General features: G+C 42.7%; 1 protein-coding gene across 3 annotated transcripts in view; it reads left to right on the top strand.

Annotated features, from left to right (window-relative positions):
* Positions 1 to 26,719, top strand: part of LOC142942256 (unconventional myosin-VI-like) — a 95,379-nt gene that overhangs the window by 29,702 nt on the left and 38,958 nt on the right. For all 3 annotated transcript variants that reach the window (XM_076084514.1, XM_076084516.1, XM_076084515.1), the window contains exons 10-20: positions 860 to 940; positions 3,162 to 3,342; positions 5,049 to 5,193; positions 14,614 to 14,771; positions 14,905 to 14,996; positions 15,677 to 15,749; positions 19,872 to 19,999; positions 20,529 to 20,624; positions 20,927 to 21,097; positions 25,989 to 26,027; positions 26,193 to 26,286. In XM_076084514.1, the coding sequence (XP_075940629.1) occupies positions 860 to 940; positions 3,162 to 3,342; positions 5,049 to 5,193; positions 14,614 to 14,771; positions 14,905 to 14,996; positions 15,677 to 15,749; positions 19,872 to 19,999; positions 20,529 to 20,624; positions 20,927 to 21,097; positions 25,989 to 26,027; positions 26,193 to 26,286 (1,258 nt within the window). The remainder of the gene's footprint in view (positions 1 to 859; positions 941 to 3,161; positions 3,343 to 5,048; positions 5,194 to 14,613; positions 14,772 to 14,904; positions 14,997 to 15,676; positions 15,750 to 19,871; positions 20,000 to 20,528; positions 20,625 to 20,926; positions 21,098 to 25,988; positions 26,028 to 26,192; positions 26,287 to 26,719) is intronic.

The raw sequence follows: 26,719 nt of genomic DNA, 5'->3' as shown, positions 1-26,719 counted from the left end.
CATAAAGCAGGGGATGCTTTAGGGCGGGGCTACACGGTGATTGACAGGTCTCTACCAGAGACGTATACGGCGTCTCTACGTCACTCCTCCTCAGTCCATATGTGGTCACTTCCTGTTCACTGGTTGCAAAAAAACAAGATGGCGACGGCGGACTCGATGCTTCAAAACTTTAGTCCACAAACCAATGACAGACATCACGACGACTACGTCCACTTCTTGTGAACAGTCTGTGGTCCCAAATGACAAAGGAATGCAGGACAAACAAGTAAAGAAAGAAAAGTAAGAGGAAAGGATGAAGGACAAAGATGTGAGGAGAGGAGGAGATGAGGACAGATGAAAGTGACACATTAAACACCATACGACAGTATTTCTCTCTGACGTTTGGAGGAACAAAATGGAGAATGTGTCCCGTCTGAGTCGTCCCCGTTCCTCCTGTAATGAAACTTCTTGTTTATGTCAATCTGCTCGGCCTGACCCCCCCCCCCCCCCCCCCCCCCCTGTCGGTGGAGGACAGCTGTTGGGAAGACATTAACAAAAACTGAATCAATTGCTTTTTCCTTTGTGTGCAAATCTTAATTTAATTATTGAGATGAATCGTGAGACGTGGAGGGATTCTAGTTATCTCTAGACTCGCACACATACAAGAGACTCTCAAACTCAACGTTTACATGCAACAAATATCATTCAGGATTAAACATGTCTCATGTAAACATCATTATGATTAGTTATTTAGTTTATTTGCTCCAAACCAGTTGGAAACCAGCCGATTCACATTTCAAAAGTTTGACGGTTACATGTTTGTTCTCTTTGTTCTCTGACGTGCTGCTCATCTCCGGCCCGTCTCTTGTTTGTGTTGCAGTACCTGAACAGAGGATGCACTCGCTTCTTCGCCTCCAAAGACACAGACAAGCAGGTGCTGCAGAACCGCAAGAGCTCAGAGGTAAAGTTCATCTTCTGTTCTCCTTCTGAACCGCAGAGACGGACAACGTTTAAATAGGTTTGTGCTGTTTTGTTCGGTGATGTTTAAGTAACAGTTATTGGAGCAATGTGGAGCTTTTCAAGTCGCTCTATTGGAGTTATTAAAAGACTTTAACAAAACATCGATGAGAGGAAATACCAACAGAAGGAAAGAAACCAACGAGCTCACTGCTCTGATCAAACAATCTAGTCCTGGTTTAATAAGAACAGAGTAAGAATAAATATATTCTTATTCAATATTCTTGAATAATAACTAATATATTATAAAAGTCATAAATCAAATGATCAAATGCGATCATTTGATACGGTGCTTTGGGGTTTAAACCAATAACTACGTTCAGTGTTATTATTTTTCATAAACGTCTATAAAATGTCACAAAGTAAAGAAACATGCCCATCAAACATCTCTAGAGGCCAAGTTAGTGCCTTTAAAATGTTCAAACAGCTCGTAATGAAACAGAGAAGCAGTAGTTCTTCACAAGAGAGAACCTGAAGCATCGTCGGTTCTTCTGAGTTATGATCCATAAATAAACCTCCATGTGAAACAGAGTGAACATCGGCCTCTGGCGCGTTTCACTGCTTCAGTGTTAAGCTGGAGCAGCGGTTTGATCAGAATTAACTCAGATAATTGAGCAGAAAACAAGTAAAAGTCACTTTTACTTTATAATACGAAATATTATTACATTTTTTCATTTACTTTTATATCCCCACTCTTAAAGAAAATGCGCCACATGAATAACTTCCTCGTCTTTGACTCAAGTAACCGAGCACGAAGCTCAGAAGAGTTTAGATATTTCAAAATAAGAGCGCTAGCCTGAAACACCTGAAAGATTTAACTGTCTCTCTTCAATCAAAGATTGTTTTGAGAGAGAGTGAGTTTATTCAGACGGATTGTTCTGATTATGTAGAATGAAATGCTCGAACACGGTTTCTCTCTTTTCCAGAACAACGTCTCCGTCAGTCGGTACCGTTTTCTTCTTCTCTTTCTCTTGCGAGTGCAGATGTTTAATCCGGTTCATTAACTTTAAACAGTTTATTGTCCAGTGAAGACCATCGGCCTTTTTTTGTAGCTGCAGTTTCTTCTTGTATCCTGTTTGTTTTTCTGTCTCAATCTTAGTTTCTAGCCCGACCCGTCATCGCCCCTCCGGGCCGTAACAAAGGAAACAATCGCTCTCTTAAACAACATTAGCGTCTACTTAAAACCTGACTCAGCAGATTCAGCTCAGATTTACTGCCTCCGGCTACTGGTTTTCTGCTCGCTGCTTTCCTCTCGTGTGCAGTTCAGTTTGTACCTTTTGATTTACAGCCGGTCGCCTCCGTCTCTCGTTGTTATGTTCTCGGTAAACGTCTCCTCACAAGACGTAACGTCTGTTAGCTGAAACATCTGCTTTATTTTCCTGCAGCCTCATCAGATAAATGCTTTTACAACATTACAGTTTCAGTGATTTAAGGTGGAATTACCAGTTTATTTCTCTCTAAATTCAACTAATTTAGCCAAATAACAGCCAAATATCCTCTTCGTCTGTCTTCATCAACTCATACCTTGTGAGGCAGACTATTAATATACAAGTATTACATTTTCTTCATTGAAGTGCAGTATTTCATAAGCAACCAGCCAGAACAACATTAAAGCTGCATTACTACATTTGGCCACCAGGGGGCAGAAGAAGTCAGAACAAGCGCACGAGAAATATTGATTTATATGAAATACAAACGGGTTCATTGCCAGGAGGGTTTCCACATGTTGGGTTATTGTTTATGAACATAACAATAAACATAGTAAGAGATAATAAAAGATAGAAAAATACTGCAACAGTCAAGAAAGACTAAATCAATATAAATAGAGAAGGAAATATTAACAAATTAAGAAGGAAGGGAATAAAAGAATAAGTATGTAAAGATAAGAGTGAAGGAGGGAAAGAAGCAAAGACAGAAGGGCATAAGTGAGGAAACATGTAGGGAAAGGATAGAAGGGAAGAAGTGAGAAAGGAAGAACAAGAGGAAGAAGGATAAATATTGAAGAGTTTGGTAGGAGGTGAAGAAATGAAGGATGAAAGTCTGATGTTTTAATAGGATGTAGCTGCTGCGTCAGAAGGAAGGAAGCTCTTATTTAGTGAGTGAAGGCTGAAGCATCGGTCGGTAACTCTCTTCTTCCTCTTCTTCTTCCTCTTCTTCTTCTTCAGCACATGAAGTCGGGGCCCCTGAAGGACCCGCTGCTGGACGACCACGTCGACTTCAACAGGATGTCGGTGGCGATGAAGAAGATCGGCCTGGACGACACGGAGAAGCTGGACCTGTTCAGGGTGGTGGCCGGAGTGCTGCACCTCGGAAACATCGACTTTGAGGAGGCTGGAAGCACTTCAGGTGAGCGGGAAACACCTGGAATCACACACGGTGTCCACGCATGTGAACCTCAGATCAATGACACGGTCTACCGTTAGCCATCAGAGTGTAAATAAAGTGTTACTGACTCAGTAGAACTTGTGTTTCTAGTCTGTGGTCATGTTTCATTGTAAACAACCAATCAGTGTTTAAACTCGCTACATCTTTCCACCAAGTCACATGAAACATCTCAGCGGTGGTTTTTCCCGTAATCCTGCTGACAAACCGAAGCTCTTTGGTGGAAATGGAGTCGCTGGTCCCACCTGATCAGAGTGACTGTAAACCTCCTGCTGTCCGTGTGAGACCAGAGACCAGCGCTGCGACGAGGAAGACCAGCGCTGCGACGAGGAAGCTCATCGTCAGTGATGCAGCCTGCAGGGCTCTGTGATTGCTGCCGTATCAGAAACCATCCGTCTCTCGGGCTCCACATCAGGCTCCTGAAAGGCAGACGCCATTTTTGATCTCTTCCCTCAAGACTTCTGCACTTTTGATTGATGGCTGTAATATTCCCCCCCCCCCCCTGAGCCTCACGACGAATTGCTCTCTAAAATTGTGGCGTCGGTTTCCCTCGTCGACCTTTCGGATTTGTTTTTAATTAAAACCCAAAGGAATCATTACAGGCAACTTATGGCTTGGATTTATATTCATTAATTACATAATTAGAAACACAAATTATTCAAGTGTTCTATTATCTGCATGTCAAGTGGCTCCTCCCTCATCTCACGCCTCATTTTGCTAAGCGGGTTTTCTCCGAGTGAACCCCTCCAGGGAGGCTCGGCTTCATGGAGATCTACGGAGGCTTTGAACTTCAGCCGTGGAGTTCCCGAGCTCTCGGCTCCTCCGCCCTCGTTTCTTTGCTCTGCGCGGGGGTGGAAGAGGGGGCCCGGCGGGGCGCCTATTTAACGAACTGGTTGTCGCAGCGGGAGCCGATGCTGAGGCGTGTTTTACAGTAAAGCGAGCGGAGCGCCTTCAGCCAGAGGAGGCAATCATCCGGAGTCTGAGGTCTCTGGAGGCTCTGATTTCAGGGAGCTCTTCAGGAACATTTATTTGTATTTCTGGGCCACAAGAGGAACGAACGCCTCTAGTTCAGAGCTCAATCAGAGATACGCCTTTTTATACAGAGACTTTAAAATACAGAAGTTCCACGTGTTATAAATATTCAACTATTCACACGTTTCAGCCTCTACTCCTCTCTCTCGCCTCTCCCCTCTCTGCTCTCCTCTCTCTCCCCTTCTCTCTCCTCTCTCCTCTCTCCTCTCTGCTCTCCTCTCCTCTCTCCTCTCTCCCCTCTCTGCTCTCCTCTCTGTGTTCACTTCCCGTAGTTCAGTCAGAGTTTCTCCTCCTTGTTGTCACATGACTGTTGGTCTCAGATGAATCAATCATGACGTCATAGTTTCACTGAGGAGCTCACACTTTAATGTTTTTACACAATCTGTCTAAAGGAAACGGTTATTTGAGGCAAGATATTAAATGAGACGTGTAGAATAAAATGTTTTTGATGAAATATCACAATTCTAAGCTTAGTTTCTGCTGCTGTTTCTGATGGAAGAGTTAAAAGCTCCCAGTGTTTGATGTGTGGTCTGTCAGTGAAAGCAGCAGCTGTAGTGTTTGGGATCCGGACCGGTCCGACCTCCTAGTGCTGGTTGGTCATGGTGGGCTCACGTTCTGCCCTCCTCCGTGTCTTCCAGGTGGCTGCACCATCAAGAACCAGTCGAGTCAGGCGCTGGAGCACTGCGCCGAGCTGCTGGGCCTCGAGGAGGAGGACCTGAGAGTCAGCCTCACCTCCAGGGTCATGCTCACCACGGCAGGGGGCGCCAAAGGAACGGTCATCAAGTAAGACACACACACACACACACACACACACACACACACACACACACACACACACACACACACACACACACACACACACACACACACACACTCAATGCCTCAAACATTCACTGCTGTATCTTTGCACATAACAAACCAGAAAGGTCAAATTGTGTATTATGGGAGATTTAGTCTGTAATGAGCTTATCATCCAGGTAGAACATACTGTATGTATGTATATGTATGTGTGTATATATATATGTGTATGTATGTATATGTATGTATGTATGTATGTGTATATATATATATATGTGTATGTATGTATGTATGTTTATGTGTATGTATGTATATGTGTATGTATGTGTATATATATATATGTGTATATATATGTGTATATATATATATGTGTATATATGTGTATATATATATATGTGTATATATGTGTATATATATATATGTGTGTATGTGTATGTATGTATGTGTATATATGTGTATATATATATATGTGTATATATGTATGTGTATATATATATATGTGTATATATGTATATATATATATATGTGTGTATGTGTATGTATGTATGTGTATATATGTGTATATATATATATGTGTATATATGTATGTGTATATATATATATGTGTATATATGTGTATATATATATATGTGTGTATGTGTATGTATGTATGTGTATATATGTGTATATATATATATGTGTATATATGTGTATATATATATATGTGTATATATATGTGTATATATATATATGTGTATATATGTGTATATATATATATGTGTGTATGTGTATGTATGTATGTGTATATATGTGTATATATATATATGTGTATATATGTGTATATATATATATGTGTATATATGTGTATATATATATATGTGTATATATGTGTATATATATATATGTGTGTATGTGTATGTATGTATGTGTATATATGTGTATATATATATATGTGTGTATGTGTATGTATGTTTATATAACACAATCTGTCCATGTGATCTGCAGCTCCTGATACTTTAGGTGAGAACAGTGTAAAATGTCGTCATACATAAAATCGTACCAATATTCTCCTGATGTATCGGGAACACAAACCAGCTTTCTCATAATAACGGTCATGACTTCTTTAAAGAAGATGGATTTGCATGCGTTCATATAATATCACCATCATCACTTCCTGCTCAAAGCGTCACTTGAATACATTTTTCCCGGCAGCAGAAGAAACCCAGAATTATTCCTGTAATGTAAATATGAAAGCTAACCGTTTGATCCTCAGAGTGTTCTGCAGACACACAGAGACAGCACAGCATATAAAGAAGAAACGTATAAGAAGTAGTCAAACATACCAACACATACTCACACTTCAGCCTCCTGTTTACCGCCTCTCTCTCTCTCTCTCTCTCTCTCTCTCGCTCTCTCGCTCGCTCTCTCGCTCTCGCTCTCGCTCTCCCTCTCTCTCTCTCGCTCTCCCTCTCTCTCTCTCTGGAGGTGACCTTTGTGGTCGGCTGCCTCCACAAAAGGATCACAAATTACGCTGATGGAAAACATCCTCCTCTGTTATTATTAATGGACCTTATTTAGAAAGGCGAGGTGAATAAAAGCACAATTTATCGGGAGAAGAGGGGGGGGGGGGGGGGGGTGCTGGAATGTAAATCTGTCAGTGGAAGGTTCTGAATATATATATTTATTTATTCATCTTTTGGACACTTCCTGTGTCTAAAACAAGGACACCAGCTGGTTTCTCCTCCACTAGCCCGCTTCATGTTTGTGTACTTAACGTTAGCATTCTCCAGCTACTGATAGCACCACATGCTAACCTGTGAGAGGCCTAATCTACATGTCATGTACATGTTGGCGAACATATGGCGTTTATGTCTGCTGCAACAAAACACTCTGAATAATGTGTGTTTGTGTTATTTATCGCTCAGTGCTCTTATCTTTATATCATTTCATGTTTTAGTTAACGAAGGTGCTAAACTCTTGGAAACGAGTCCTACTGGTCACCTTTGATTTATTACTTGATTTAAGATTAGAAGTAGATTCCAGCTTTTTAAAAACATTTCCTGCCCAATCTGCGCCACCTACAGGAAAGGAGAAGAACAGCAACGTAGCGTAATAATAATAATAATAATAATAATAGTTTACAGATGAGAAGTAAAGAAGTCTGAATGCTGCCAAGCAAGTCTGGACCTAAACGTATACATATACTCTGTAAATACTTAGATTAAAGTAGATCTTCTTGTTGAGTATCTTCATTAGGACACATTTGCTATGAATTCTGGGTAAATAAAGACTTTTTCCCCCCCAACTGAAAAACATGGCTGGCTGAGCAACAATGTCAAACTTCAGCTCCGCTTCAGCACAAAGCGTTTACGTTCTTGAAGGGTTCAACAGTGACGAGGACGTTATTAGTTCCATCTTTAACTTCTCTAAATAGTCCAACATGCAATAGAAGAATCTTATTGGCTTTTGTTGTGGAGGGAACCAGTGACGTTAACTTCCTGTTGGACTACAAACGTACGTCATCCAACAGCTCTCTAAACTGAAACTGACTGAAGGTCGAGAATCAGAGAAAAAGCCTCGATTACAGATCTGTGTGCTGCTTCAGCACCACGGACAGCTCACTGGACTCATGAATATGCTGCTGATGTTTCACTTCAGAGTCAAACCAGCACACACCTCAATCAGATACAGGATCAATGACTCGGGCGTCAGTGGTTCACAGCCTTTTTTGCTTTACTTTTTTACTTTAACTTTAACACATGAAGCTTTGGCTTCACTCGGCAGAACCGGAGGTTGCCGCCTGTTTGGGAACCACTTGACTAGACTAACATATGGGGGATGGAGAGGTAGGCTGAGGTTAATGAGGGGGATGGCGCCCCCCCTCAAGTTGACTACTAAGCGTAACAATACATTTTACTCCTGATAAGGATCAGGAGTAAAATGCCACCGGTGACTTTTGTGAAGGGATTAGTTTTGAACCAGGTGAACACCTGCGTGACTCTGCCTCAGAGAAAGACCGACACAAACTGCGGAGCCAATAAATGAATCGTCTAGAACCGGACGGGCAGCTCGGAGCATTCACAGCTTTTACCAATCCAGCGTAACAAGATGAAAGCATTATTCCATTTCTAACCGCTCAGTGCTCAACGCCGAGGGAGAGCTTCAGGTATTAAAAGGAACCTCGGGCTCTGAGTGGAGCGAACAGACACCTACCCCCCCCCCCCCCACCCCACCCCCCACCCCGCCCCCTCAGACGGCGCTGCTATTTTCTGAAAGGTTCAATGCAGCTAATAACTTAATCCTCAGGGTGATGAAGATGATGAGACGGGAGGGCAGAGACCAGCAGGCAGTGATGAGAAAATAATGCTCATATTCAGGAGTTTAGTTTGACTCTCGTGAGTAGTTCAGGTGAGGACAGAAATGCAGGAATATTCTGTTGTGGGTCTCTAGATGGAATATATTACTGCGTTTTCTTATGTTGGTCGGACAAAACCAGTGGTGGAATGTAAAACATCTTACTGATCAATCAATATTTTTACTAAATTTGGCTGATAAAAAAACAAAAAATAAGCCAGTATCAAGTAGTATTAATACTTCTCCAGTCAAACGATACCTGCAATCAATTCTTTGTGCCCAGATCTGAAAAATATTAGCATTTGCATGTTTTTTCCTGCAGCCAATCATTGTAAGAGTACTTCAATTTAATGCAGCGTGTGCGAACAGCAGGAATAGTGCAAATAGCGTGAACAACGCTAACAGTGCAAACGGAGTGAACAGTGCCGGCTTACAGTGCGAACAGCGCGAACAACGTCATCTGTGCTGACAGACCTGAGGGTGGGCCTGAGGGTGGGCCTGAGGGTGGGCCTGAGGGTGGGCCTGAGGGTGGGCCTGAGGGTGGGCCTGAGGGTGGGCCTGAGGGTGGGCGCTGTCATAAACTGTATAAAATATGGACATATTCTCTGTGACTTTGAGCCTCAGTATAATTTAAACAGGTGAGTTTTATGAAAAGTCGACCTTTGTTCGGTTGTCATGAACGAGGACATTAGCTTTAGAGACCAACGGTGTTTTCTTGCAGCAGCCTGTCGGCTCGAGACACCAACAGACGAACACCCCGTGCTCCCTTCAGCCTGAACCCTGTCGCTCTAAAGCCTGCGATTGTTCCGCTGGCAGCTCGGCCTCAGCGCGCGCCGTCTGAATGCCAAGCCACCCGCCTCCATTTAAAAAAACAAAAAAAACAACCTCCCACGCTAATGTTTATTTCTCCTCGCTCATCCGCGGAGCAGAGGAATTAAAAGCTGCTCTCCCCTCGTCTTTGTCTGTCAGGTACACACTCTGTAAACGGACATGTGTCTGGCATCCCTCCGCTCACTGCTGTTGTTCAGGTTCCTCTCCCCGTCTGTACGTCTCGGTATATATAACGATAGAAACAAAACAAAAGCATCAGCTGTCAGCCTGTTGCAGCTCCTGATCTGTAAAGCCCAGAATAAATCACCTCTGGATGTTGGATTACTGATGCAGGAGTCTGTGAGTGAGTGCCAACACACGGACAGACAACAAAGAAGAGAACCGTTGGATGCTCCTTCTGAAAATCCTCCGCACTGCATTTTTAAATGGAGATCCAGCAGGTCGGATGTGGACGAAGATCAGCAGGAGTGCTTCTTCAGAGCCGGAGAGGTCGCTGTTCGTCCAGAGCAGACGGAGCTGTCGGGCTCTCTGCTGGTGGCAGATGGTGGAAGGAAAGAAAAGCTGATGGGAATAATCGCTTCCAACTTGTTTATTCTCTCCATTAAAGCCAAAAAAAGAAAAACCTTTTGACTGAGAAAGCAAAAGATCCTCTTTGCAGAAGGAGGAGGCGGTGGCAGACTTTCTGGTGATGGCAGATGGTTGAAGGGATGGAAGGGAAAAAAAAGAAAAGAGAATGTCTTCCAACATGTTCATCCCCTTCAGGCTGGAGGAGGACTGAAGGGAAGCTGCACAATGCATCTGAGTTCATGGGAGGAGCAGCCTTCATCTTAACTGCTGTGTTAGCAGTGATGTTAATACTTGGTGTAATTTAGTGCAAACTATTTCACTTTGATCACGACAGTGTGAATATAAAAGTAGGACTGGTCAAATACATATCTAAAGAGATTCATAATTCATAATACTCCGCACGACTAAAACTGCTCGACTAGATCTGGAGACATTTGTAGAACTTGTAGTAAAGACGAGCAACGCAGAGCGGCGAGTTCATCCAATCGGCTGTAATCAGGGTTCATTATGCCGACGTCTGATTGGAGGAGAGAGAGCTGTCAATCATCACTGATCACTGATCATTGATCACTGACAAAACGCCGAGACTTATGACTGGTGGGACGTCGAGGAGGCGATTATTTTTCAACCAGACGGCAACTTCCGGTTCTGAAAAGTGTCCAAAATACAGAACGTTAGGCTTCAAAACGTCCTCAAACCAACGAGTGACGTCACTTCGTATCTACACTTTGTGTCTTCAACGCTGACTCAAGAGAACGCCAACCTAGAAACTCAGTGATGCGTCACAGCGATGGAGTTCCTCTTTAAGTTCCTGCTCATGTTAAACTTATTTCCCTGAGTGAGGTTCTCTCTCAGACCGCACACACACACACACACACACACACACACACACACACACACGCATTCAGAGCAGCAGATGTCGAGCAAGCGGTGACACGTCTTATCTTATTTATACGAAAACATTTCACATATTACGGCTTTGATTTGGTAAAAGTGGAAGAAACCAGACCAGTAGGTGTAGAGAGGCGGCGTGATGGAGCGCTGCCAGCTGGCTGCATCACTTAAGCTGGTTAGGTGTGTGTGTGTGTGTGTGTGTGTGTGTGTCTGAGAGAGAGGGCGAGTAAAGAGAGAGAGGGAGAGAGGGAGAGAGTGGGAGGGAGATTGGATTTAGAGAGGGAGAGATTTCTAATTTGTCTTTTTGTTTCCTTTATTTGTGTATTTTCTGCTCGGTGTATTTTAGCAAACAGGAATCTAATTATGTGCAACGACAGCAAAGTGAAACAGACATGACGTTAAAGTGCAGCTAGACGTGTTGGTTTCCATGTAAACTGGTTTGTTTGTGTGATGGAGGTGAGGAAGAGGAGACTAAAAGAGAGAGAGGAGCAAGGAATGGGTGAAGAGGCGCGAAACATTTCACCTTTATTTAACAGGTTTCTAACAATTAACATAAAGTACAAACATTTGAGTAACATTACAATAATCAGATAAAACGTTTGCACAGAAGCTGCAGAACATCTGTGAGCTTTAATTCCACTGAAAGTAAAACTTTGGTGCCATTTCTGTAAAAGCTGCGACAAAGTCCGTCCTTTAATGCTGCAATAATCACCATGAAGTACCTGAGAGATCCTGCAGTGTACTGCCTCTACTTCTTTGCTGGGAAATATCTTGATATTATATCAATATCCTGATTTGATACTAGATATTGTCAAAGGTTATGTGTATTTTAATATTGTAATATGGCATAAGTTTATTTTTTCTGGTTTTAAAACTCATTTTCTAAAATGACCAGACTGTTGTAGCTCTTCTATTACGTGTCTTTACCCACTTAGTCTTTATATCCACAGTACTGATGATTGTACATAGAAAAAATCTTGCGTAAATCTTTTGTTAAAGCGTCAACACATCCCTAAGATATCGTCGTATTTGGTTAAAAAAATAAAAATATTGTGCTCTTTGCTTTTTCTCCATTCCTGGTACTGTTTCTATTATTTTGTCCACCCAATTGATATCAATGAGGAAAGCCTAAATAACAGAAACACCTCTCTGTTTGAATCAATAGAGTTCAACAGTTCACAGTTCAGAATGAAACAACACTCGTATGTGAAGAAGGCAATTATTCATTGGACTGGTGAAATGATTAATGAGGGAGAAGCGGGTGAGTAAAAAGGGGGAGGGAGTTACTTGAAAGTGTGTCGTGAGTCATTTCAACAGAGCGAGAGGTAAACCTGAGAGGGGGGGCAAAGAAAAAATAAGAGATGCCAATCACAGTGAGGTCAGAGGTTAACCTCCGGTGAGAGTGGAGGTGGGATTAGTCCGCCAGACGTAACTTCTGTGGTTTCAACACATCTACGTTTCAGCAACACTTCTCTGACTTCATTTAGTCCGGATCGTTTTCTACCTGAAAGATTTACTTGTATTTCTAGAAATCTGTCATCGGCCCACGCAGGCTGCTCTCATCCGGCACACGTAGCTATACCGATGAAAAAAGAACGCAAAAACCCACACCTAACTTCGTTATATTCAGGAGTATGAAATACTAAGTATTTCATCATCGTTTCCTTAACCGAACTAAGTATTTAACGATCTTTTTCTAAACCCAAGTATTATACGATCTTTTTCTAAACCTAACTAGGTATTTTACGATCTTTTCCTTAACCTAACTAGGTATTTTACGATCTTTTTCTAACCCTAACTAGGTATTTTACGATCTTTTTCTAACCCTAACTAAGTCATAAGTTGTTTCCTGTGAAGATGGAAGTTTATTTTAAAAAGACTTTAGAAGAAAAGATGAGAAGTCAATTTGCTGCATTGACATTTAAAGGGAGTGATCACTGGGAGGTTTACAGGTTACAGGAAGTTATTTTTATCACTAAAACACAAGAACGTCATTTTGAAATCTCCACTCTGCAGATCGTTTTAAAACGTTGTTGAATGTCAAAAACAAGTGGACGTGCCCTCAAACTCCGACGTGTAGATGAGTTAAAGGAGAACAGAATCAGGATGTTTTCGGTACATTTCAGAGCTGAAAACGTCCATTTTAAAGTAGAACTTGTCCTCGTGTGGTGTGTTTGAGGACGCAGTCGGACAGCTTGAGTCCTACACAAGGAGACGGCAGTAATTGGATAGAGACACATTCACTGAGGCTCATGGGGAATACATATTAGGCTACTTGTACCATTAGTGTTCTGACATTATGCTGCCCTGGCATTTTGACCTCTTGGTTTTTAAATGAGCGGCGTATTAACACCTCTAGCGGCGGCGCTCCAGCTCGGAGGAGCCGGCGGCATGAATTAAACATGGAGGTGGAGAGAGAGGCCAGAGGTGGAGGCGAGGAGCTGTGGGAGTGTTGATGGACGACAAGTCGGAGGTTTCAAGTCGGGTTCTAGCTGCTGAAATGTTCTTTTTATTGTGTCGATGTTTGCAGAGCAACTTGATATCTACATTTAATCTTTGCGTCATAAATACACTTTATTAAAACGTAGAAATAATAATGGCTTCAATAAGACTCAACATAAGACTCGTCACAGTCGAGAATTAACTTGTTGTGAAATGTGTCTGTTGGTGGTTTAGTTTATGTCAACCTTTGTTTGATTGTGTGTCCAAAATATAATATAAATATTTATAGTATATAAATCTGATGGGATTGCAGGCAGCGTACAGGTGCAGAAGTGACTTCCTGATTGCAGCTTTAGGGACTTCTGGTCGTCCTATCACAGCGTGAAGTGTTAGAAAAGCTGCAGGGATCAGGCTCCAGTATTCCCAGTGATGTAGCATGTGGCTTAAAAAGGTGTGTGCAGAGGAGATAATGCGTCACCTAGAGAGGGAGGGATGGATGGAGGGATGGAGGGATGGAGGGATGGATGGAGGGAGGGAGGGAGGGAGGGAGGGAGCTGGGTGGGTGTTGGGAGTCGGCGCTCTGGGAGTTGTTTCCTGCCGTGTCCTTCAGTGCGCTGCAGCTGAAGTCCCGAGCAGAAGCTTGAGCCTCGCAGCAGATTAATGCGCTGCATTTTATCTGGCCCCCAGATCACTCCTCTTTTTGTTCTGCCGCTATTGAACCGTGCACTCACACACAGAAGCAATTACAATACCTACACACACACACACACACACACACAGGTTATAGCCGCTACCTCTCACAGCCGATCTCTCTTTCTTCAGCTGTCAATAACACAATTATCTGCTCCGAGAGTCAGACGAGTCCTCTTCGTTTACACTGAAGGAGACAGATTCATGTTTACATTCATTATTTCAGGCAATGAGCTCAACGTGTTGCGCAGCACAATATATATTATAGATCTTTAAGTTAGCGACGTGACGCTAAAGAACCGATAAGAGGGTTCAATGTCTTCAGCCCAAAAATACATGTTTCAAATCACTCGTTTTGTTGTGGTGTCTAAAACACAAAGATACTAAATGTACAGGAATATAAAACACTAAAGCAGCAGAACATCATGAACCAATAAAGAAAACACTGCATTCTACATATCCAATGTGTTTCCACGTGTCCACAAGCGTTCAAAGACCGTCGGAAAGATGGAAATCTGACGATAATGACACGTTTACAGCTCCTGGCTGATAAACGCTGTAGTTTTCTATGTATTCCACACAGAAACACTCCTTACCTCTGTAACTCACCATGTGACCCGTCACTCTTTCATCCCTGTGTGTCTCCAGAGTGCCGCTCAAAGTGGAGCAGGCCAACAACGCCCGGGACGCGCTGGCGAAGGCCGTGTACAGCTGCCTGTTCGACCACGTGGTGACGAGGGCCAACCAGTGCTTCCCCTTCGAATCCTCCGCCAACTTCATCGGCGTCCTGGACATCGCCGGCTTCGGTCGGTACCCATCAGAACCCTCTTATCAATATATATATATATCTTAATGTTTCCTATTTAGTCACTTAGATAAATAATGGCGTGATGTCAGAGTTCCTCCGACTGACTCTGCGCTGCTGTTTCCGTTCTACAGAGTACTTTGAACACAACAGCTTCGAGCAGTTCTGCATCAACTACTGCAACGAGAAGCTGCAGCAGTTCTTCAACGAGCGCATCCTGAAGGAGGTGAGAGCTGACGTTCACCTCCAGAAACCTCCTCCCATCACCAGCCAGCACTGACACACAGCCGCAAGTCAAAGCACCCTTTGATTTAGACCTTTAAGTGCTTCTCTTACTGTGAGAGTAGGTGTCATTTCTTAGAAAAGTATTCATTTTCCAAAGCTCAGACACCTGAAAACATGAAATCAAACCTTTTAAAGGAGCGTTTCATCCCATAACATGGTGTAGTTTCCCCTTTTTGAAAGTATGTGTTGTGATGATTACCGGTTAAAGATGAAACCCTGGATGATTTCTCTTCAAAATGACCGGACGTAGAAAGTTTTCTGTTGCTTTCCGTAAACTTTGTGTCTCGTATTTGGATGAAACTCTTCATCTACAGACGTCTTCAGCACCCAAGCAACCATTAGAGACGTGAAACCCCACGCCGTCCCAGTCCAGTGTTCCACGTCTCTTATTTTGGAAAACAATGACGTAGACGTATCATTTCTTCTTCTTCACATAACAGACTAGACTCTTTAAGACGCCCATTCTTACTTTGCATGAAAGTGTAGCAGCAGAGAGCGCCGGTCAGAGTGGCGCTTTGTTAGAGAGCTAGAAAGCCCTCAGAGTCCCCGTCCTCCTCCTCATTAGACGAACGCGGATATCGTTATGGATTCTCATTAGAAATGTCTCGTTTTGCATTCCAGGAGCAAGAGCTGTACCAGCGGGAGGGGCTCGGAGTCAACGAGGTTCACTACGTCGACAATCAGGACTGCATAGGTACGAAGACGCCACTCGACGCTCTGCACTCACGATAACCTTCGTGCATTCAGAGCAGCTCCGGTGGCTCGACCTCCATATTTGAGTGTTTTCTGCTTATTTTGTTATTTGTATGACTGATGTGTTTCCCCGTGTGTGGAGCTCAAGCTACACAGAAGAGGAAGAAGAGCACAAAGCTGGCTGTACTCATCACTAACTAAATATTCAAACTGTGTATTAATATTCAGATGGTGCTTTTAATGTCTAGAAGCATTTAAAGAATCCATCAGAGCAGTGAATTCATCAGCTTTCTGCAGTCAATGTGTTCAGACATTCTTGCCGTTGACATACAGGGTGTTTCTCCCTGGTTTGAGTCTGTGCTGACTTTCTTGTCTTGTTTTAGCTCTTGTAGTTCTTAACTCGACATGCTTTGCAACTGTTTTTTAATCTTTGATGTAAGACTTGAAGGTCTTCACTTGAATCCTGACTTGCAACTTTCCTGTCTTGACGTGGGACTTGTAGGTTGTAAGTGACTTGTGACTTTCCTGTGTTGACTTGTGACCTTAGGCCTCTGATGATGGTCATTTGTACTTGTTGGTCTTGACTCACAACTTTCTAGTCCTGTTGAAGCTCTTAACTCAGATCTCTCTCTCTCTCACTCACTCACTCACTCACTCACTCACTCACTCACTCACTCACTCACTCACTCACTCACTCACTCACTCACTCACTCACTCACTCACTCACTCACTCACTCTCTTACTCTCTCGACTCTGGACTTAACGTGGGACATCCAGATCTTAACTTATGGCTTATTTGCAACTTCCCAGTCTTGTAGTTCTTACGTTGACATGTCTTGCAACCTTTAATTGGTACTTGTTGGTCTTGACTTGCAACTTCCCAGTCTTGTTGTATGACTTGAAGTTCTTCACTCTGAACTTGCCCTGGTACTCCTTGTTTAGCATGTTGTTGTGTTTAACTTGGATCTAGACTTTTCTGTCTTTATTTGGGACTTGTTGGTCATGACTTGAAATTTGACTCGAGACTTCCCAGTCACGTTACGGGACTTGAAGTTCTTAACTTGGAACTGAACGTGAAACTGTTGTGTCCTAGCTTAGACCTTGACGTTGGACTTCTATGTCTTAACTTAGGAAGTGAAAAGTGACTTTCCTGTGTTGTCCTTCTGGTCTGAACTTGGGACTTAGATTAAGACTATTAGGTCTTAACCTGGCCGACGACGTAGGACTTTCCTGTCTTGACTTAGGACTTGTCTGTGTTCACTTGGGACTTGACGAGGGACTCGAAATAGAACTAGAATCTGGATTTTTTTTTTAGCTAAGACTTGAGCTTTTGTGTTGCCTCCGCTACAGCATTGCAAACATAGCTGAAGGTATCACTTCCTCTCTGATGCTCTGTCAAACATTACATTACAGTCATGTAGCAGACGCTTTTATCCAAAGCGACTTACAATAAGTGTATTCAACATCGGTTTTCGAGAGAACAACTAGTCACCAGAAGTAATAAGTGCATCTCCTCTCTTCAAACAAGCATCTAAGAGCATAAACCAGAGCCAACGTACAGTGCAGAAACAAACGAATGCAATAAGTGCCACAAACTAATATGAAAACAATAAGTGCAATAAGCTAGTATGAATACGATAGATGCTAAGTAAGTGCTAAGCGGAAGGCTCAGGTAGGCCTTCTTGAAGAGGTGAGTTTTCAGCCTGATGAAAGATGGGCAGCGCTCTGTTGACAGAGCTCAAACAGAGCTCTGTTGAGTCACTGCCTGAGGTTTCGGAGGTTTTTGCTGCTGGTCCTGGTTGCTTTGTAGTATTCATGCTTTTAATTTTCTCACTCTGGGGTTCCAGTCTTCTCGAGTTACACGGGAGTAGGAGTTGTGTTTGCGAGCCCAGGGCTGCAGAATGCTGCTCATTATTGGCCTCGATGTGCTGCTGGCTCTGAGCCCTCGGTTAGCCGGCGCTCCACAGTTTGACCCCGGAGCCTCGGTGCTGTTTCACGGACAGACAGAGTGACGGAAGCCCTCGGAGCATGTGAACTCCTGTCCTGACTGAGGCACGTCTCCTTAAACAGGGAGGCAGATGGATGTGAGCTGGTTTAGAGGTGAAGGAGGTTAATTATGCTTTTTGCTGATGTCCAGCTCTGTGAAATAGCATCAATATTAGATGCTGAACTACAGCGGAGAGACAGCTGGAGGGAGGCAGCAGTCAGACTGTTTACAACGAGCTCTTTGTATATTGGCTCGGAAAAAACTGTAGATTACCAAAATGCATTTGTTTGTTCGGGCTCCTGTTGTGTGTTCTGTGAGCAGCGGCGACTCGGTCCACACAAGCACCAGAGAGCACATAAAACTCTCTCTTGATGTTGCAGGAAATTGAATCTGTACAGACGGAAGATACGTGACATCATGCACGACGAAGAAGAAATTAAAACAAAGATTCAAGTCCAAACGGGCAGTTTTATTTGCTAACGCTTCGTTCATTATGGCCGCTGTGCTCCCGTCTGTGTGCATGTTGTTTTCCTTGAGACTGGTAGAGATGGTAGATGGAGGGATGAAGGGGGATGGATGATGAGGATGATGGGATGTCTCCGGGGGGTTTTGAGTAGGAAGTCTGGCTGCTGGTCAGAGGTCTCGGTTAGTTGGACGCAGTGAGTTTGTGAGTAGGAGTCTTTGTGCATCTCCAATTCATGACTCAGAAAGACGCGGTGAGTCATCCTCCGTGACTTCCTCCTCAGTCAGTGAAGCTGTGCTGTAGTTTACACCGACACCTCTCCAGGCCCTTCACCGGGTTCACTGTGTCTCTGACCTTTCTCACCACTTACTAGTGTTTGTGACGCGGTTGTTGACGTATGCTGCAGGAATCGAGCCTCTTCTTCTTCACACGTGGGGAGCTCGCCAGTCGCCGGTTTTATAACACACAACGTGAGCTTTGTGTGGGAAAAGATATCCCATCAAATACACTGCATTGTGACCGGAGAGACATTCTGAAATGATGTATTCAGATGGTTCATAAAAGTATATTTCAGTTCAAGCTATGGTCCATTAAATGAGTCAGTTTAACATTGTGTTCTCCTGAAGTGGCTCTTTATCTTCTCACTGAGTTGCCCTCTCCTGTCTGGACTGTGGACTCGTCGCTGACTTCGTATCAGATCCGTTTCATAGCTCCATGTTGATGCAGTACAAGCAGATCTTTCCTCCTTGTTAGTCGTGCTCCTAAATGAAGTGCTCGCTCTCTTTATTACTCTATCGATTGAAGCTCCAGCCTGCAGTGTTCATTACTGTACTGTAGTGCTCATCTGCCCTCTTCCAGAGCACATCCAGTAGTTGTGTTCTTTAGACATCAGTCTAGCTTTGAATGCTTCAAATTTTAAACTTGTGGTGTGTTAAAGTCTCTCTTTAATGTGTGACTCAGTTCTTTATTTAAGATCCAGATGTGGAAGCAAACATTATGAAACGTCTCGTGTAGACGTGAATTGACTGTTTAAAGAACCCTGCAGACTCATTTAATCCATGTTTTACTAAGCAGTAGCAGTAGTAGTAGTAGTAGTAGGAGTAGTAGTAGTAGTAGTAGTAGTAGTAGTAGTAGTAGGAGTAGTAGTAGTAATGCCACGTTTATCGTTCAGTTAAAAATAGTCAAATCTGTAGAGAGACACAACAGTACCTGCTCATTATGTCCTTAGTTTGAACTGCACTTTAACTAACGTTTACCACTGATTTGCATAAATGAACTCGCTCCACATTGTTAGCTCTTAAACCTAGTTTCCCTAAAGATTGATGAACAGGGTCGTGCAGGTTTTTTATCCAGAAGCTAGACGTTGAAATGACTTTTCTATCATCGTGATGAAATAAACCACGTTTGCACCTCCAGGTGTTCAGTACTGTACGGATATTATAATGATAACAATAATGGTAATGCAATTAAAATAATGATAACGGTTTGCTTCCCATCACCTTCTGAGTCAGACCAGGTCAACGAGAAACTCTTAACATTTCCACACCTCCTATTCCATTTAACTTTAATTGGATTTTTAATGGTTTCCTTGGTTTAATTGGTCGTGCTGCCCGGTTAGCCCTCAGGTGGTTCCGTTAACGACTAACCGTCGTGTCCTCGTGCTCCTCTCACAGACCTGGTGGAGGCGAAGATGGTCGGCGTCCTGGACATCCTGGACGAAGAGAACAGGCTACCTCAACCCAGCGACCAGCACTTCACCGACACCGTTCACAACAAACACAAGAACCACTTCCGCCTCACCGTGAGTCCGCTCTGAAACAGGAAGTGGCTCCTTCGAACCGGGGCTTTGAATAAGAAATTGAAGTCTGCGTTGTTGTTGTTTTTTATGATTTGTCTTTATTTTTAAAGGAAGGTAAGATGGCCGGTTGTCCATAAATTGTCACATTTACCTGTAAATAACTCGCTTGTTTTAGTTCGTTCTCCGACTATTATCCCTTTACGTTTCACATAAAAACAATACATATTCCATGTCGTTTCATTTTTAATCCATAAACAAATGTTCCAAAAGGTGGTTCAGGTCCGATTCAATCAAATGTATGACGTCATGAAGCTGAACACTGACTCTTAATCTTCATCTCCAGAACTGAGTGATTGACAGGAGCGGGAATTAGCACGTCATTGTAAATGGAACATATGCAGGAAGTCTGCTGAGTCTAAGTGTTTTCCTGTGTTTTCCTGTGTGTGCGTGTGTGTGTGTGTGTGTGTGTGTGTGCGTGCGTGTGTGTGTGTGTGTGTGTGCGTGCGTGTGTGTCCGTCCGTCCGTCCCTCAGGTACCCAGGAAGTCTAAGCTGGCCGTCCACAGGAACGTGAGGGATGATGAAGGATTTATTATCAGACACTTTGCAGGAGCCGTGTGCTACGAGACGGTGCGTTTTCACAGAACACTCTCCTCCGCTCGGCTTTCTCCTGGAAGCCGTCTTTGAAAATGAATGTCACACAAAAATGATTTATTTAGTTTTTGTTTAATCTCACTGAACACTTCGGACCAAAGCAAGAGACCGTTCAGATGAGATCATGCATTTTACATCGTCTCATATGAGTGAGGCTGCATGTTCTGTGTGTCTAATATATTCTGATATTTGTCGATTGGCCTGTTCAGTGAGCAGAGGCAGCCGGATGAATCATAGATAATGAATGAAGTCTGAGAACTTGTTGCTTTTGTTTTTAGACCAAGTTTGTGGAGAAGAACAACGACGCCCTGCACATGTCTCTGGAGTGTCTGGTCAGCGAGTCCAAGGACCGCTTCGTCCGCGAACTCTTCGAGAACTCCAACAACAGCAAAGACGTGAAGCAGAAAGCGGGAAAACTCGGCTTCATCAGCGTCGGCAACAAGTTCAGGGTGAGTTTCTGGCTGAAATGAAGAGAATTTGTTGACCTGAAATGCTTATTTTATAGCAGAAAGTGAACCTTTCTGATGTCGGATTTTAGTTTAATTCATGGGTTCAACACCACGAATCCTTTAATAGTGGATTTAAAAAAACAACGTGTCGTCCCTTCTATTTTTAACTGCAAGAAAAACAAACAAGGGACCAGAAATAAACTACGGGGCATAAAATCTGCATTCTGCAACAACGGCCCTACTGTACCTCCTGCTGCCAGCGCTGTAGTGATGACGCCAACGTATCAGGGATCAATGATTTATGGAGGCGCAGAAACGCATCACGCAGCACCTTTAACAAGAGATCTGACAGACTGTGGCTCCTGTGGTCAGGATGAAGCCGGCTCAGGTTCACCTTTACAGAGATCCCACGAGTACATATTAAAGAGACCGTTCTGATGTTGTTAATCTCTCAAACACTGATATCGGCATTAGCCTCAAGAATCCAGAAATCGGTCGGCTGTAACGCCGTCTGAGTGGAACACAGAGAGTCTCTCCGTCAGAACAGGAAGTGCAATTCTCTCTCTGTGTGAAGTTCCACTGAGTTCCAGAGTACATTCAGAGAACAGAGCAGCTTCTTTGTGTTTTTTTTACTTTCCTTAACTGTGACTCATCCGGCTCAGCATCTCACCTTGATATGTGCTCCAATGTGTCACCTAACCAAAGGCAACGGAAAAACAAATCGCAGCGCTTGGCTCCGCTCGATCGTGTGTCCTAAAAATAACAAAAACAAAGCACATAACCCGAGGGAACGATGTCAGGCTCTGTTACCAGAGGTCAGAGAGCAGCGTGGTGTTCAGGGGCGTCGGGGGAAATGCTTTGTGGTTTCCAAAGGAACATTGGCGTCTTTGATGTACACATATTTTATCCTTTCATGTGTACGGAGATGTGATTTATATGTGAAGTACGCCGCTGAGACGCTGTCCATCACTGAGGAGTTAGATCCTGCAGCCAGAGCTGACAGATTCTCAATTCCATGAAAACACTGCATTATGTGTTTGTTTTATCCGGGCAGATTCACCCTAAACAATGTTCTTAAGGTTGTTTTGTGTTATTTTATTTTGACTCAGCCGGGAGAGATGCACAGGAAACATGTTGATGCATCATACATTTCACATTTTCATAGTAAATGATGGTCCCATTAAGAGTAAAGTAGACCATACAACTGGGTATGCTTGTGGGCGGGGCTTACATGGTGATTGATGTCCTCCAACTTTAACCCTTTCACAGTTTTCAGTTCACGAAATTTATTTGTAACAATTTAGTCTCCTAAAAATGTTTTACTCAGCGTTCGGTTGAACTTGAGCTCCACTCACTCGTGTCACTTCTGGTTGCAAAAAAACCAAGATGGAGGCGACCAAAAACCAAAATGGCGACATCCAAAAAAGCTAGATGGTCACTGATAAAAACCAAGATGCTAAAAACCAAGATGGTGACTGCTAAAAACAAAAAAATGAGTGACAAAAACCAAAATGATAATGGCCAAAAACCTGAAATGGCAGCGGCCAAAAACCAACATGGTGACCGTTAAAAACCAAGATGACAACGGCCAAAATGACAAACTGCAGGTTTCAAAACCTTAGTCCAGAAACCAATTGGTGATGTCACGGTATCTATGTCCACTACCTATATACAGTCAGATAAAGGTGGACAGGAAGAAGCATGAAGGAGCAATATTAGCATCAACACAGCTTGGAGAGTGTCTGAAGTGTAAAATGTAGTTTTGATGACATTATGAATGTGACACTATGGGCATTTTAGTGGATATTTAGTGCTATTCTCCTGACGATAATAATCATGGCAAAAGTTAATTTCCAAACTGATACCAAACAACAAACACACACTATGTTGCCTTTAAATGTTTCACAAAGTTAGAAAAGTTATTTTAGAAGATTGAAGCCCGGAGCTCGTCTCAGGGTGGATTTGAATCGGCTCCGAGGAGATTGAGTTTTTATTACCTGTGAGCTCTGTTACCTGAAGTGTTTTCCTAAAACCTGCCCTCGGTCCCCTCTCTCTCCACCCGAGCTGTGATTAAAGTTCAACAGGTGGAGAGGAGGATCCAACAACAGAGAGGCGGAGGGTGGAAATGAGCGGTGATACATCTGGAGTCAGTCGAGGTGACGGGAGAGACTTCTGGCTGTGGAGGACGTGGAGGTTTTCATTATAACCAGACAGTATTCTGTCCCAATAACGGCACTCAATATACCCCAGAACAAGAGTCTTGATCCGATGGCTCATCCAGACATAAGTCGACCCTCTTTTAGCCTGAATGGGAAACAAAACAAACAGTGGGATACTTAAGGAAAGTTTGTCGTTAATCACCGGGAAATGCATCGAATGAGGACGTAAATAATTAAAATAGCAGATTTCATACACACGTCTGTTTCAGAGAGCTTTACAGGCATTACAACTTTAAAAGAGATTCTTTATTAACTCAAGTATTTGGACAAATTTGAGGCCGCTGCAGATAAAATGAAATTATGTAAGTGATAATAAATATAACAAACAAATAAAGGAAGAGACCAAGTCTGTCATATTCTATATTTAGACACTATTACACGTTATTACACACTACTATACATTTAAACTATATTATAGCTCTTACAACATGCAAAATAAATGGTTTTATTGTCATGGCTCTACTAGCCATTAGCTGCTAATGGCTCCTTGTAGCTGTTAATGGCCCCTGTAGCTGTTAATGGCTCCTAGTAGCTGCTAATGGCTCCTAGTAGCTGCTAATGGCTCCTAGTAGCTGCTAATGGCTCGTAGTAGCTGTTAATGGCTCGTAGTAGCTGCTAGTAGCTTTTAATGGCTGCTAGTAGCTGCTAATGGCTCCTAGTAGCTGCTAAATGCTGCTAGTAGTTGCTAATGTCTCCTAGTAGCTGCTAATTGCTGCTAATGGTTCCTAGTAGCTGCTAATGGTTCCTAGTAGCTGCTAATGGTTCCTAGTAGCTGCTAATGGCTGCTAGTAGCTGTTGCACGTCTTGTCTACAATCTATCACCGTTTGTTCGGCTTCACCGCGTCGTTCCTTCATTGAGCCTCATTAGTTTACATGTATTTACATTTACATATATTCACATTCTCATAACACTGATGCTCCTCATGTCCACAGTCACTTGCACTTGAATAATGCATCGCCATCACTAAACGTAATGAGAAGTTGTGAGGTGAAGAACGCGGCGGACCGTGCAGGGAAAGGGTCGACCTACTATTGTTGGAATATTAATGACTCATCAATAATAAGAGTTTGATGATTGAAGCATTTCTTTTGTAACAGTCTTTGTCGAGTTTTTAATTCACACTTTAAAGTTATTCATGATGTGAGGGTTTCAGAATGTGCATGTGTTCTTCCACACAAAGACAAAACCCTTATCAGAAGCTCCACCCGACTGGGCCTCCGAGCTGAGTAAAACTAACGCAACAAACTTTCCGGTTCAGCCGTTGAAACTAAGATGTTGATGATGCACATTTCTGAAAAGGTTCTGCTTATCAGAAACCCTGCACTGCTGTTTTTTTTCCAAAGTGAGTCACATCAAATGTAAAGAGTTAATCCGTCTTGACCCTCGACAGCCTGCAGAGTAAGAGGATTCCTGCTAATGCATACCAAACTGAAAGGCTTTATCTCTCTCTGGGTCCTCTCTTGTCAACCTCAGCAGCATCTCAAACTGTCTCAGATTAATTCTCGAAGTATAATAACAGTGAAAAGGACGGTTATATGTTCGGTCAAAGTGCTCGACTGACTGGAGATTCACGCCTTCATTTAATCATGCTTGTGATGAAACAATTCAATTATATTTGTTTAGCCCAAAATCACGAGTGACTAACGAGCCTCAGATGATGAGCTGAGAGCGAACAGTGAGAGAAATCAGATTGTATCTCGAGAAGTGTTTCTTTCTTTGCATAAATGCTGAAACTACACTGTTTGGTATTTATATGATATTTACTGCTAAATATAGTGAAATAAGTACGGAAGCCCAGAGAGGCAGAAGTTAGAAATAGTGATAAAAAATACCAAGAAATCAAAAGATTTGTCAGTTAAAAAAGCTCAAAGTAAGGCTGGAATACGGAAGCCCTGAAAGGACAGTAAAACATGTTTTTAGTGAGTAAGAAAGATTTTGCCAGGATAATTGTTCTTATTTCTTTTTTTCACGTGTGAAACCGGTTGAGAAATAAATGTTTTTGCAGGATCATTTATTTTTAAGGGTTTGTTGTTGTAGTTCTCATTCTGGCCACAAGAAGCCAAAGTACCAAAGCACCTCTTCTGTCTCATGTTGTCAAAAGGACGACAAGCATCCAATGCATTCGTTCTAGCCAAAAGAAAAATATGACCCTCTAACACACAATATATATACTGTGTGTGTGTATATATATATATGAACCTTGTGTTTAATGGAGAAATTAAAACTCATTAAAACATGACCGCTATCTTACTTGCTAGCAGTATTTGTCCTCCCTGTAAGAGCATGCAGGTGTGTCCTATAAATATAAATATAAATATAAATATAGATATAAATGCTCCATAACTACTGGAAGCACCTTTAAGAGCTTTAACTGGAAATGAGGAATACAGATCTTCAGGATAAACTTCAGAGCTGTATTTCTTTTACTTGCTGTGCACGTTATTTGAAATGTTGGACGTAAACATATATTATTTGAAGGTATATAGAAGCACATATAGCATTATAACTAATGTTAATCTGTTGGTGTTGGATACACAGTTGTGTCTTTGTCATTACGTGGAACAACTACATGAACCAGAGTTCAACTTGTCCACAACATGTGTTTCTTTGTCTCTGCATTAATCACACAAAAAACTAAATGTGTTTTGTTCTTTCTCTTGTCTTTCTGCAGACTCAGCTGAATATTCTCCTGGAGAAGCTGCGCAGCACGGTCAGTGTTTCCTCCCGATGATTCCGCGTTACGTCTGCAGTACAGTTGAGCTTATTACTGTGACACGGTGCTCCGTGCACCATCGTACGGCACCGTGTCCCGAGTCACAGCGCGATGGATATCTGATTTCTGTCTCTCCGTGTTTCCCTCGTTCTCCTCCTGCAGGGCTCCAGCTTCATCCGCTGCATCAAGCCCAACCTGAAGATGATCAGCCACCAGTTTGAAGGAGCTCAGATTCTCTCCCAGCTGCAGTGCTCCGGTCAGTGAGACCCTCATCCTGGTGTTTGACCTGATGTCAGGAATGTTCATTGTTAATCAGGACAGGGTTGAAGGTGTTCCTGTGATTTGAAACAGGTTGATACTCTGGAACAGAGCTTGTTTCTCCTGAATCCACATGATAAATACCCATAAAATTAAGTTTATTCCAGTTTTATTATGTTATTCTTAACATGTCCTCTCCTCTAGTTTTACATCCAGGTGACGATATGGATATTATTAGTGTGTACAGAGGAATATCCTCCTTTTTACATCTTATTTCAGTTTCAGTGGTACTTTTAAATCAGTACATATATTCTTTATTATGTGATGCTATGAATCCAGGGGTGGCAGCTGGAAACAGAACCAGATTTGGGAAAGACTTCCTGGGAAATACTTGTCAAGTCAAAGTCCACAAAAGTGGAACATGTTCCTTT

This window comes from Anarhichas minor, unplaced genomic scaffold (genome assembly GCF_050575085.1).
Source record: "Anarhichas minor isolate MPS153535 unplaced genomic scaffold, ASM5057508v1 ptg000136l, whole genome shotgun sequence".
Lineage (NCBI taxonomy): Eukaryota > Metazoa > Chordata > Actinopteri > Perciformes > Anarhichadidae > Anarhichas > Anarhichas minor.
This window is presented reverse-complemented; position numbering and strand designations above follow the sequence as displayed.